The sequence below is a fragment of the Neolamprologus multifasciatus genome, chromosome 7, assembly GCF_963576455.1.
Source record: "Neolamprologus multifasciatus chromosome 7, fNeoMul1.2, whole genome shotgun sequence".
Taxonomy (NCBI): Eukaryota; Metazoa; Chordata; class Actinopteri; order Cichliformes; family Cichlidae; genus Neolamprologus; species Neolamprologus multifasciatus.
In genome coordinates this window covers 51,649,391-51,663,841 of record NC_140445.1, presented here as the reverse complement: position 1 = coordinate 51,663,841, position 14,451 = coordinate 51,649,391, and the positions used below count along the sequence as shown (strand labels likewise).

Here is a 14,451-nt window from a genome sequence, read left to right as displayed (position 1 = left end):
CTTTTTATATTGACCAGGAGGGACTGCAGACAGCTCTCCCTTTTGACTGGTTAATATTTGCGACCATGATAACATTTATTTCTGACATATAAAACAAACACACCAATATCTACACATACATATTTACACAGATATGTGGTCAAGACAAATAAACAAAATGTCAATGCCGTGAAAAACCACTCAGTCATCAAGTGTGAAATAAAGCGTAACTGGTGTTTTTATATCTTGTTTACACTGTGCCATAGAAGTTTGCAAAGTGGAGTGGAAGACAGGGACTATAAAAAATTACTCTTCCATACACAATTAATAATATGAACTGCTATGTAGGAAGTGTCAATAACGCAATCATTTTAAGCGCGTTCTCATCCCAGGGCATCCCAGTCTTTCCATCAGATGCTGCTGGGGTTGCAGAGCTGTGCAGTCCGATGGCTTCAGCGGACGCTGAGACGTAATTTTCCTTCTTTATAGGGCGATAAAATCCTCATTTGGAGGTTGGCGAATTGGCAGTGAATTAAATCACTGGAGACGGTGGTTTGTGTCTGGTTTGTGAGCTGTGTGTTTTGCACTTTGTTTTTTCCTCCGCTCTCTAATTAGTTTTGTTTTCAGTCTCTCGCTCTTTTTTTTTTTTACTTTTTGCTTTTACTCTCTGATTAGGTTTAGACAGCAAAAAGTATTTGGTTATGTTTAGGCACCAAGAGTTAAATAACAAGAACAACAAACCTTTTATTAAGTCCCAAATTACCAAGCCATAGAGAAACAAACAGAAGTCCAAAAGTAATAATTGGGGCCGGGGAAAACAGAGAGAGCCTCTGGAAAATATGTTACTTCAAAAAGGGACAAAAGGTAAGACACAAGTGTGTATATACATGGAGGACTGAGACAGGTGGAGAGCGAGACACAGCTGAAAACAAATGGGGGGGGAAAGACAGGAAGTGGAACTAACACAGGACATGAAGGATAACTAACCGTCAAAGTAAAACAGGAAGTAATCCAGAGGCAAGACGCTACACACAGAGATAAGACTGACACTAGATATTAATAACAGCGAGAGAAACAGACAGTAACAGAAAGATGAGACAGAAGGAACAGAGAAAGAAACGCTGAGGCGACTAAAATAACTACAACGAATAAAAAACAGAACATGAACCAAAACACGCTGTCTACAGTAACAAGAACAAACGCTCACTGTATGCTGGAATAATAAAGAAATCAAAACAGGAAACAAAAACTCAAGTTAACGATAATTAAAAACCTCGAGCACTAGAAAAACAAACTAAATTAAAAGTGTAAAGCAACTCAAAAAGCAGACCAGGGGGACCATGACAAAATACTTAGTTACCTGCATGGTTTGCTTTAAAATGGGCCTTTCATAACATTAACCCTTTCAACCCAAATTAGGCTCATTCAGTACATTTAGTTGAGAAACAGTGTGTCACAGAACTGGAACTAAAAGCCTATCTGTGAGGAGATGCCAGCAGCTGAAAAAAAAAGTGGAAGTCCTTGAAATGAGATTTAGATCCTGTTACTTGAGTGGCTGTTTCTCAAAGAAATCATCAGAGCAACATTAAAAAGTATAAAACCGACTGTTTTGTACTGTAATGGAGCAGAGAGAAGTTGTATGTACAGTGTGTATACTATTAGTAAACACTGTATATACTCCTTGTGGAGCACTGGATCCCTGTGCAAAAGTTACGACAGTAAAACAAGGGAGGAAACGTCCGGATACAGTAAGGAGTGTTGTGGGATGAATTATTGAGGCTTTGATATGGAGGAGAGAAAGGGAGGGAAGAGATGGACTGAACTCTGCTCCTAAGACAGGGTGTAACACGTCCAACATACACAGACATACGGCGAACACACACATTCAGAGACACACGCACAAGCGTCTTGTGCGAGGACATGTTAATGGAGTCGCCCAGTCAGACAACCAGGCAGGCAGACGGGGCCACACAGGAGTCTACTCTGCCCAGAATTCCACAGTGTAACGCACCAAAACCAGAAGAATGAACGCCCTGAGACCCAACTGACATGTTGCTATTCTTACTAAAACACAGTCTCGCTGTGGGTGTCGCCTCATTTTCCCATTCAGTTTTCCTCCATAAGCAGGGGGATTCCAGGGTCAGGAAACAACAATGCCTTCATCTTTCTCAGCCGCAAAGGATTTTATTCCCCGATGTGTAAAACGGTTTTGTTTTCTGTTTTTTTTGGTGGGGTGTGTGTGTTCCTCCTTTGAGCCACGGGCTGTTCCTTGTACTCTGCTCTGTCTGGCTGGAAACAGTCCAGTGACTGAGCCCTCTTCCTCCAGTGATGCAGCTGACTCTGTGGTCCCATCACTCAGGGCCCTTGTTTACCGGGTGGATCAATAGTTAACGTGCTGCGGGATACACTGAGCTGTAGATGTGTTCAGCTGGATAACACACTCCCGGGAGTTTTCTGATCTGTGGCTGTTTGTGGTGGGCTGGGAAGAATAAAGGCTTAGCAAAGCTATCAGGGTTACAGCCAATTAGCTCATCAGTCTGTTCTAATATGGTTGTCAATACGACAGGCTTTGATTAAAGCGCTGTGATTTGTTGAGGATGAGGTAGATTACATTCTGCCACTCTTTTTCTCTGTAAAAGGTGAGGTGGGGATATTCTGCTGTTTTCTGGTTCAGTAACTCATACCCTGGTTTAGCACATGTTTTAATAATGCTTCTACTTCTGTCTGAATATATTTATATGTGTGCAAGTGACCTTCTAGATTTTGCTTTAACACCTCCATGCACTCTCCTCTCCTCCTGCAGGGTGTTTGGTCTTGTTGGCATCCCATTTAACGGCCAGTTTACCTTTCCATGTGCTAACACCTGATGTGATTAGCAGCAGGACATTAGTGAGCTGCTCTACATACTTCCAAACATCCTGTCCACACACGTACATCACGCCTGCTAATTATCTGCTTAGCCTGCAAATGAAGCGTAAATGCAACTTAGTAATTGTGATCTCTGACACCTAATTGGCGTTCACAGTTCATCTTGCTGTATTCATTTGAGGTGCTAATACAGGGGTGGTGAAACAAATAACAACTGGATGCATTATATTTAAAATGTTTCTGCGAGTACCTCTCAGCTTCACCAGCAGTAAGCATGTTCCTTTTTTCTCTCTCCTCAGTAACCATCTCCACCAGTGTATCCTTCGATGGTCTCCTGGTGACTGGCCTCTACACCTCAACACCAGTCCAGTCGGCTCCCATTCCTGCTCCAGCTGCTTTTGGCTTTGGTGAGTCTTGTTTCTTTTGCCAATAAAAGCTGTTTTTTTTTATTATGCTTTTTAGTACTAGCAAACCCTAAGATACCCCGAGAAGTCTGCTGGGACCACGGAGTATTACGATCCAGCTCAGTGATCCACATCCGTTCCCAGACTCAGCATAAGACCACTTCCCTTCTCCGGTTATGACAGGTCGTGATGGATGAGGAGTCAGGATGATGTGATCAAGGGTTCGGTCAGATGGGTTTTCATTGATGTTTGAGAGAACCAAAAAAAACTGAATATGAGATAGATATGAAGAGCAAAGCAGAAAATGTAGAGCTTTCTAAAAGATTAAACTTAAAATAACAAGTGATCACCAGGCCAGCTTGCCAAATGTTGGAGTAAAGGCCCAGTGGACGGGTTGATTTACAATTTGTTTATCCAGAGATGCAAATATAGCAACAGTTTAGGTGGTAGATGTTGCTATTAAACTGGATGAAGTTTGCAAACAACTTATCTTATTCTTTGTCCACCTTTCCTTTGCATTGTCTGCATGCTCTGCTCTAATGATACAAATTGAATCTCTCTTTATTTTTAAAAGATTAAAGCTAAACTTATAATTCTTTACACTTTTGACAACTGTAATCGAATTACACTGTAAGCATGCAACTGAAATGCGTTAAGTGCAACTCTTTTTGGACACACAACCAAGATTTGTAGACTCTTGTATTTGCGGATGGAGCCCTTGTGTGCACGGATGGGGGCTCTTTTGGGGCAGTGGAACAGCTATAAAGAACTCCTTAGAGAACAGGGCTAGTGTCCCAGAACTGCTGCGCAGTGGGCTCCCTTATCCTGACTAACTCCACTGTTCTTCAGACATTGACTTCACTCTGGCCAGGGCAGTTCTTCACTCTTGGCAGCTCTGTTTACTGGGGAGGCATCCAAGCACGGATTGCGTCACCTTAGCTTCACTCTAATTACTTGAAAAGTTTTAAGGATACGCCTACCCTGATAGACAGCAGCTTGTGGAACGGTGACTTTCTGTAAGATGTGTGTTTAAGTAAGTCTGCAAAGTCTTCCGTTACAGCATGTGTAATCTGTCTGGGTTTCGCAGTGCCACTTAGACATTTGGTCCTCAGCTGAAGAGCTTTCTGCACTCTGCTCTAATTCTCCAGCCACCCCTCCCACTGTGGGATTCAGGACTCCATGGAGCAGCAGGCACATGCAAAAGCAGTCTTGTCATAGAGGAGATTCTGAATGACGATTTAATAGATTTATAGTCTTATTTTCCCTTCGATTAATTTTTCTGTGCATTTTTGAGGTACACTGGGATTTTTTTTTTATGATTGAGTGATAGAAACTCAGCTAGTTTGCAGAACATGGTGGTCCACTTAGCTGTTGAAGGCTCCTCAGCGTTGGAAGGGCTGAAGACATTCTCCTAGAGAGAATGTCCTTTATTAATAAGCTCATGGAAACTTGGTGACTTAACAGAGAGCCAGCGTTTTTCCAAAATGCTTTGAAGATAATGCAGTGGAACAATAATACAGAGTGATGCCTCTTCATGTCCAGTGTTGTGACAAATATAAATGGGCCTTTGAGCGCAGGAGGGTCACACAACTCCACGAGGGAGTTTTATGAACACGGTGTTTATGAGCAGGATAAGGTGGGGCTTTAATCCCTCTGAATGAAGCCACGTGGGGGACACGGTTACACAATGGACTGCAACATGCGTATGCACACGTTCAATAGAAATACCACCAACTTTCACTCAAGAGCACACACACAGTCCAACTGTTCAACTGAAGTGAAGTGTTGGCTGGCTGGCGGGGACATGTGGTTGGCAGATGTATCAGTCCAGGAACTAGCATGAACTATAGCACAGGGAGAATGAAACCACTGTAGTGAGAAGATCGCTAATAAATCACTGAAAGACTGAATCGGCAGCTTAAGATGAAGCGTGAGAGAAGATTTTTTTTTTGTTTTTGGCTGTGTTTGTGTTGTTGGAGGTGAAGAGCAAAACAAAGAGATCCTAAGAGAGAGACAAAGAAGGAATCAATGGTTTTAAAAAAGACGTGAAGTGGAATAAATAGACAAAGTCAGGGAGCTGTGGACACAGAGGTTAGTGTTTTTACTCGCTGCGTTGGGATGTCCAGTGGTTGGTGTGGTCAAAGCTGTGGTAACAAGCAGACACCATGACTGCCCAATAGCCTCTAAAGAGAGAAATCCCCTCAGTCTTCTGTGTCATCCTTTGTTGCTTTTTACACATGTCATAAAAACAGTGTGGATGTGAGCATGACGGAATTGCATGCTTCATCAATTCTCTTTGTGTGTGTGTGTGTGTTTATCACTCCTTTTTCTTTTTGTTGATCTGTTACAATTATAACTTTAAGAAACAAACACCATAACATGAAAACAGCAGTGATTTTTTTCATTATGTTGTCTTCCACTCCACTTGAATTGCAGTGCTCTTTGAACTACGTTTGTAGCACATATGTTTTAGTTTGAGGGTTTTCACTGCAGCGTCGCCCACTGTTTGTCAAATTACTGTAACCGATGTGTGGTGAAGCAGTCGGCAGGGCAGTTTAAGGTAGTCTAAGGAATGCCATGTTTTCGGCTGCTGCGCTGAGTTGTGGTTCAAGTTGCTGAAGGCTGGTTCCTCCACTCCCTAAAGGCAAGCGACCTTCTACTTGCTGCTGGCGGGCTAACCACAGACCTTTACGATGCTGTAACTGCTCTACTGTGGCAAGTGCAGAATCAGATGAACTGGAGCTAAAAACAATGTTGTGCTTTGGGAGCCATGCCTGCTAAATACAGGGAGAACGCGGGAGTGCAAATTGATTGTGGTTTTCGTAAATGTAGCGATCACAGGCCAGCAAAACTAGTCTGGGTGCATTTATTTCAAGGTGCCAGAGCTGAGAGGAAACACTTGACATTTCATTTTGGGATTCAACTACTTACAACTCACAGTTAATGGATGAGGTATGACGTGCAGCTTCATTTGAGTCTACTTTGTAGTCGATTTTCAACCCAAGTAGTCATTAGAGACTTTTTGAAACACTTTAGAGTGAAACATGGAGACTTTATATGCATGTTTGAATGTAACGTGGTCAAAACGGATGTCTGTACACACTGCCAGAAATGCAACATGAGTCTGGACTCAGCAGCCGAAGAATTCCAACTCCTCACTGTTTTTCCTTTCTTTGACATTTATTCCATTAAGACGTCTTTCTTTCCAATCCGCCCTCTTGGCGTTCTGAAGCTTTCAGCTTGGCAACCAGAAAGATTAAATGATGAAACCAATAACATAAGTATATTGTCATAATTTAGATTTTTGTTTCATGTATCATAAAATCTGCTTGCTGTTACATGTCGCATAGCAGTAATGAGGTGATATATTAAAACCCATAAGCCAGAGCCTGGATGGAAAGTAATGTCACATGTGGTCTGATTTGTATTCCCTGATAGTAAAATGTTTCCCATCACATCATTATCCATTCAAACACAAAGACAGACAGAGCAAGTATTCATTCTAAATGTGTCCGGATAACTTATAATTACAATGATGAACAGGCACTTGAAGGAAAAGGAGAGCTTTGAAAATTTAGAGCAAAACGCCAATATTGGTCTGAGAAAGTGTATGCGATTGAGGAATGAGTGTGAGAGTGGAAAAATGTGTACATACCTCCTCATCTCTTATTTCTTTTTTCATATTTCACACACTTTTATGTTTCAGATCCTCACACAAAACTAACATTGGACAAAGATAAATAGAACGTGCAGAGTTATATTTTTTACAGTAAAAATGCTATCCAAAGCCCACTGGCCCTGTGTGGAAAAAAATACTGGCTTTTCTTGCTAAATCATGAATTAACTGTGATTAACCACTTTATTTGGAAAGCTCAGCTCAATTTCTAAAGCCACACTCAGGCGTGTTTAATGTCTGACAAACCAAAGAAGGCTAAAAGATCTCGGAAAGCAGTCCTTCATGTTGCAATCTAAAGAAACTCAAGAAGAGATTAGATAGTTTCACTGATGTCTATCTGTCTGGAAAGGGCTACAAGGCTATTTTTGAGGTTTTGGGAATCATGGTGAGAGTCATTATTCACTAATGGAGACAAACAGTTTTCAACTGGAGTGGCTGGCCTACCAAAATTAGTCCAGGAGTGCATGAGCAAGTCATCCAGGACGGCTACATCTAAACACAACATCTAAAGAACTGCAGGCCTCACTTGCCTCAGTTATGGTCAGTGTTCATCATTCACTCGAGAGACTGGGCAAAAATAACTTCCACAGGAGAGTTACAGGGGATAAAGCCGCTGTTTACCAAAAAAACACAAGCTCGTCTCACAAAAAACATGATCCCGAAAACCTTTGGAAAATTATTCTATAGACTGACAAGACAAAAAAATTAACTTCTTGAAAGGTTTGAGTCCCTCCATGTCTGCCATGAAACTAACACATAAAAAGAACATGAGCCGCAGTCCAACATGGTGGTGGTAGTGTGATTGTCTGGGGCTACTTTGCTGCTTCAAGACCTGGATGACTTCATTTAAAACATGATTTCCGCCCTATGCCAAAAAACCAGGAAGGAGAATGTCCATCTATTAGTTCATGCTCACTTTATGTAGCAGGACAGTGAGCCAGACCACACCAGCAAGTTCAACTGTGAATGAATCAAAATATATAATGGATGTTTTGCAGTGACATTGTTACAGTTCAACTTAAAATCTGATTAAACAGGCTGTTTATGCTCAAAAACCAACCAGTGTGGCTGAATTAAAACAATTCTCCACAGAAGAGTGGGCCAAAATTCCTCCACAGTGATGTGAAAGACTCACAGACAGTAATTACAAACACTCGATTGCAGTTCTTCTGGTGTCACAACCAGTTATTAGTTTGTGTGTGTGTATATATATATATATATATATATATATATATATGAAAGAGAGAGAGAGAGAGAGAAGGAGGATGACAGGATGTGATGATGGCATTTCATCACTCCCCCTGATGGAGGGCCTGATTGGTGTTGCCTTGCCAGCGCTGAGCTTCTGAGAAACTGGTCATTGATGGATGGCTCGTTTGCAGGGTGATGTTTATTTTGCTGTTAATTTGCATATTTGTATGTATTTACGGGGTGGTTGTCTTCCGCTAGCAAGGCTCAGTCCCCATCTCAATATGATGGATCTGGCCGTCTGACAAAATGGACAGCTTAGTGACAGGGACATCCAGCCGACACTCTCTTGCCATGACGGATGGGCTCATGCTAACACACAACCCAACTGATGAAATCCTGCTGCACCTTGACCTGTGTAGGAGGGGTTGCCAGAAAAGGTCTTCCGCCAAAATAATAATCAGGTCTCGCAAACATTTAACTCTCAAATTAATCCCAGGGCACCTGGTACTCTGTTACACCTTTGTAATATTTTTTTTAATTTGACACTCAGTTTTAAGGTATTCCTCAAACTGTTGCCTTGGTAGTAAATTTCATGCAAACAATTTAACAACTAAACATTTTTTTAATTAATTTATTTTTTTGCTATAAATTATGCTGGGTTCTTAGTGAGCTACAAAGTAGTTAATATATGTATAATATATGAATAGGCTTTAGCTTTCATTCATCTTTGTCATTTAACAGTAAAATGATAAATGACAAAGATGCAGTTTGCAGTTTATTCTCATAGTGGTATATCAGACAATAACAGATGAATTCTTAAGTTGTAGATTTCATGCCCAACAGCATTTTATGTAATATTGGAGGATTCTGATAGTCATACACTACAAAGATGCACTGATGTCTAGTTTTTATGGCAGTCAGAAATCAGATAATTTAACAGCACAACTGGGGCATGAAAATGACAAATAGTATACAGTGGAATATACTAACCTCAACTATCTGAGCCCTCATACTAAATAATATGCCATTAGTTCCCGTGTTCATTTTCCAACTTGGGAAGCATGAAGCTCTCACAAACTTGCACTCTGCTGGAAAATATTGCCATTCAGCTGCTGCGACCACAGAGTAAGAAAAAAGGAAAGAAATGCCACAACTTCCAAAAACTCGTCAGTGCTACTGAAATCAAATTGTGGCATCTGACTGTGGTGCCATGCAGGCTAATTACTTTATATAAGGCTGCTACTGACCCATAGTATATAATCTTGTTTGCAAAATGACCCATGCATTAGCAGGTTAGCAGAACTTGTTCTGAAATAGAAAAAATATTACAATTTTCTTCCTTTTTAATATACATAATTATGCATTCAAATCCAGATATCCACACATTCATCCATCTCGGGGCTGAAGGTCAGCTGTCAGCCCCCTCTTGCCACTAAGCCAGATTGAATGTCAGCCAGAATGTCAGACTATGAGAGATGGCAGCTCATCATGTCAGTATTTATGGAGACACACTCGCAGGTGTGCTTCCTGCTGTACAAAGCCTTGTTTGGGAACCTCTGTGTTTTCTCAAACAGTACCAACAGTCCCACGAGAGCACAAGTGTTCTTTCACAAACCCACCCCTCCCGAGCAGGGCACAGACTGTGAAGGAGATGCTATGTATGGAAAGATGAGGATAAAGAGGAATGATATAGAGAAAGGGTGGTGCAGGGAGCAGAGAAGGGGTGAGAGAAGGGGCTCCCAAGGGGAGAGAAGCTGTCAGTCCCTAGGAGACATCAAACACACTGCAGCCCTGTGATCAGCGTGCTCTCTGGCTCTCTGCTGACAGCTCCCTGACTGTGCCGCTTAGACTCCTTCATGCGCTCATAAATACACACATACACACACGTATATACACTCGTTTGCTCCCATAAGAGCTCTCACACTCACCGACTTATCCATTCATACCCCAAACAGATTCAAATTCTATTGACATACGCACACTCGCGCTGATTCTCATACATAGGATACACATCTGTGACACTTTTGCTCTGATATGCATCCTCACAATAACCTTGAACACCAAAGTTTGCCTATCACATCTCTGTCAAGGACACTTTACAGTCCCAAACTGTTGCTACTGAACTATGGGCCAAACAGAGACAAGGAGGTGCTGGCAGCAGTGATGATGTTAATAATGATGATGATGACTTATCTAAGCCATTACTCCTTCTCTGCTCAGGGCTGGGACACCAAAGGCATATCCCTCCTGATGATGAATTCATTAGTGCAGAAGATGAAATGAGTTGTCAGGAGGCGGGTTATGTATGGTAGGTTATTTGTGTTCTCTGCAGCAGCGTGTCAGATCACACTTAAGATCAACTGGGTCGGCTTGTTGTAAATCTCCCTGTTTTGCTAGCGCTGGACTTCCCCAACCTTCTCGCCCAGGCTGTCCCTTTCTTTTATTAACACATATTCCCCCCCCACTAATATGCAATGCCTGGAGGCTGCTAACAGGTGGCTAAACATTTGTGTACTCCCAGAATCCAGTGGAGTGCTTGGGTAATTATGCACCAGAAGTCAGAAGTAACTTCTCTCCATGTGGAAAGCGTCCTTAGAGGCCAAAGCAAGCCGACCTTTAAAGAATTCAAGCAGAATACACGATTCATTACTAATTCATGTTGGACCTAAAGCAGTGGCCACAGCTGTTTGGCCATACATCCCAACAGCCTCTCAGGTGTGATGGTGCAGCAGACCTGTAGGAGCACTGCTGCTGGTGCTGCTGGGAATTTACTGGTTCACTGAATGTACACTAGCTCTATTGAAGGAAAAAACAGTGCTTTTTTTGAACTCCCATGGCTTCCCCAGGTGTGCTTACATTTGTGTAGTGTTCAGTATGTGTGTGCATCTATTTGTGCCCTAATGTGTGTGTGTATGCGTTCATATTTTCATCATGTGAGAACTTTTTTTCTTTTCTTTGCTGTATGGTAAATCCGGTCCAGGGCTGACTAAGAGAGCAGGAATGAGGAAGAGCAGGAGCTGGACTCTCTGTGATAGAGATTTCAAAGTGGTGTGCGAGCTGTTGGGCAGTTTTATTTTATTATTATTATCTTTTTTTGTTATTATTCTGCAGGAGAGAGCAGCAGGCGTAGGCTGTTTCTCCCATGTGTGGTCTCTCTTGAGCAGAGCAATGTTATTTTCTGCCATGCAGAGAGGGTGGTAACATGCCAGAGCGAATGAGAGAGAAATAAAGATAGAATAAAGACAGAGACAGCTTTGACTGCTCCGATTGACACATTTTAAGTTAGAGGCAAGCTGACTTTGAAATTTATCTTGCTTAAATTCTATGCCACCACTAGCACCTTGCAAGCGTGTGGGTATTGGTGTGCAAAGTGAAAGGAAGTGATTTTACAAATCCTTCCCCACAAAGTGCATGCCATCCAAGCTGCACTCTTAGGTCTATTCATTTTTAAAGTTCCCTTGAGTATTAGAAACAGTGGAAGTGCTCAGTCTGACTCTGTGAGCTGAGGACACTTAGTGTGGTTTTTCTTTTTTTCTGCTGTAGGGCCCTACCTGGGTTTGGCCCTCTACCCTCTAAAAGCCTCAGAGACAGAACAGGGATGCTCTATTGCATGGCCACTTTCCCTTTTACATTATATACAAGTTATCTGTGAGGAACTCACCCAGATCCACTCTGACCCATATTTTGGCTGTGAAAATAGTTACTGACCTTCTCTTTGTTTCGCCCTCCTTACGAGAGCCAGTCTGTTGCTGTGATTAGTTCACTGCCTCCCAGCACTTCTCTGTCAGACCAGGCTCATCTCCAGCCTCCTCCATAAACACATTCAGCTACACACAACACACTCGACATACACATGCATACAAAGGCAGCACAGGCACCACGCTACGTTTTCCAAAGGCTTTCCGTCGGCTCCTCACCTGTCGCCCCAGGTCTCTATCTCTCTCATGTGTGTCAGGGCAGGGCCTGCGAGACCACGGCCTCACCAGTTTGTTTATTTGCTGCACTGACGGGTGGAGACCGGGGACGTGGGTGCAAGAAATTAGCACAAGTCAAATCAGATTAATTAATCCCCAACTCAAACTATTAGCCGAGGAGTCGTGTTGAATTAAAAATCAAATTAGCCCTAGCGCCTGCCGGTAAAGCTGTGGTGTGTGCCTGCCAAGCTACAATGACACACACCCACAGAAGGCAGCTGCTCATAGGCTTTGCTGATGGATGTATGTATGGATGGAGAGTTGGAAGAAGAAAATGGTGCTCAAAGACTACAGGGCTGGGGGAAGGGGTGTTTAGTGACTTTGCCACCCAATGTGGTAAGCCTCTCCTGGGGCACGAAGCTGGCTGTCCTCCACTGGTTGCTGCTGCACAGGCCCCACAACACCAGCACTCAGCCTTCCAGTTGCTGATTTAGGGCTTGAAGCACCACTTCACCTTCATAGTTTACATAACATATCTTGAGCCTGGGACTGAACCCATTTTAGGAAGTTTGACTCTTATTAAAAACATAAAGGAAAGCTTTTATTATCATAGTTTTGGCTGTCCTTCCTATCAATAATTATAACCTTGTGTTTACTGAAATAAAGCTTCATCACTACAAATAAGCCCAACGTAATAACAAACACAAACGGTTAGTCAAACATGAAAGAAAATAAACTCGGACCTACAGCACTTCTAGCAGATATGTGGTTTTTCTGTGTAATTACAGGTTTTTATGACGATCTAATTCACTTCTTTAATGTCTAAATATACGGCTAAAAAGAAGTAAGAGAGCACTTGAAAATGTTTCACTTTTTTATGTGCTTTTGAATCTCAGCCTGAAACGGCTGATGATCTTGGTTTTGGGTAAAGTTTGGCTCATGCACTTTTTTCTGATCCAATATGATGTAGCTCATATTTCACATTTTAGTCTGTGCTTCCTCCAAAGCAAAACTATGTGACTTCTCTGCTCAAAATTCGAACAACCACCCAGAATGGACATATCACATTGAAGTAGTGCTGGAGAAATGGACCAAAATATTTTTATCAAAATATTGATAACATTCTGGATCCAACAGATACTGTATTCAGCAGTGTAGATGGAATATACTCTTATACAGGCATTTGATGTATGATCTGTGCGGGCCTGTGAATATGGCTTTTTAGGCTTTTGTAGTCTAAGTCTCATCTATCATACAAGGTGCGGCTCCAAAACACACAACACTTGTTTGATTCAGAACAACATTCATTTCAATTACGGGACATTAGTTCTGGAGGGTCTATTATGCTCCACTGGTGTTCCTGTACTCCATTTATCATTTATGCTTGCATGGCTTGTAGCTCTTGATCACAGCAAGGAAGCCAGGAGAGCACAAGTAACGAATTAGATGTTTATTTTCTTCTTACTTTAACTTTTCAGTTACCAGTTTTGACACAAGGAGCATATGTAGAGCATCTTACAGAAGCAATTGAGTATTTGTGTTAAATAATGTAAAGACATGAGCGTATGCTTTTCTGCAAAATACTCTCTCTCTTTGTCAGTTGGGTGGAGCCATACTGGCAGCTCCTACAACAAGCCATAGATTTGTGTTTTTGTGGGTGGGTGCAGCTATGCCGTCAGGAGTTTATGGATGATGGATGCTGTGAGATACAATGGAAGTCTAAATGAAAGCGAAACTGCTCTATTGGCAAAAATCTTTCTACTGTGTGGATATGGAAACATAAATGTAAACACATGCACAATAAGCCTCTCTTTGCACTTCATCACCAGCACACATTTGCTGCTTAGCAGACCCCACAGATGTTCTTTAATACCATTTAAAGTCTTTCATTGATGTGGCAAGCCTCTTTCCCTCACATTTTCCCACAGAGTTTCTTGCTCTCTTTCCCCCTGGCCACTGGCATCTTTCACCACCCATATTAACACACAGCTTCCTCCTGGCAACGCTGTGCCGGACCCCCGCCACCACCTCAAAGTTGCCAACCTGTCTCCATGGTAGCGTGATTGGCAAAGGCAAAGATGGATGCCATTTTTGGCCAATGGCAGAGCAGAGTGGGTTGTCATGTACCACGAGACCCTGCAGTGGTCCGACTGACCAGCTAAGGATGGCACTGTGGAAGAAGGGGTGAATGCATCACATCAGACACACAGAAAGAAACACACATCCCATGGGATCATTCAGCAGCACAAAGCGTATGGGGTCCCCACTCAGGCTGTCACTACTGTTGTGATGTATCATTTATGTGGCCATTGTGTGGCCTTCTCTTGAAACGTGTTGACAGAGGCATTATATTCCAGCTTTTGACAGATTCCCATACATTCACAGGCTTTTAATAACACATGTTAATGCTCCAACAATT

The 14,451-nt window shown here is 42.3% G+C and overlaps 1 protein-coding gene across 4 annotated transcripts in view; it reads left to right on the top strand.

The window, feature by feature from the left end:
* reln (reelin) overlaps window positions 1-14,451 on the top strand; it is a 98,326-nt gene that overhangs the window by 19,860 nt on the left and 64,015 nt on the right. For all 4 annotated transcript variants that reach the window (XM_085167711.1, XM_085167709.1, XM_085167710.1 and 1 more), the window contains exon 2: window positions 3,147-3,254. In XM_085167711.1, the coding sequence (XP_085023837.1) occupies window positions 3,147-3,254 (108 nt within the window). The remainder of the gene's footprint in view (window positions 1-3,146; window positions 3,255-14,451) is intronic.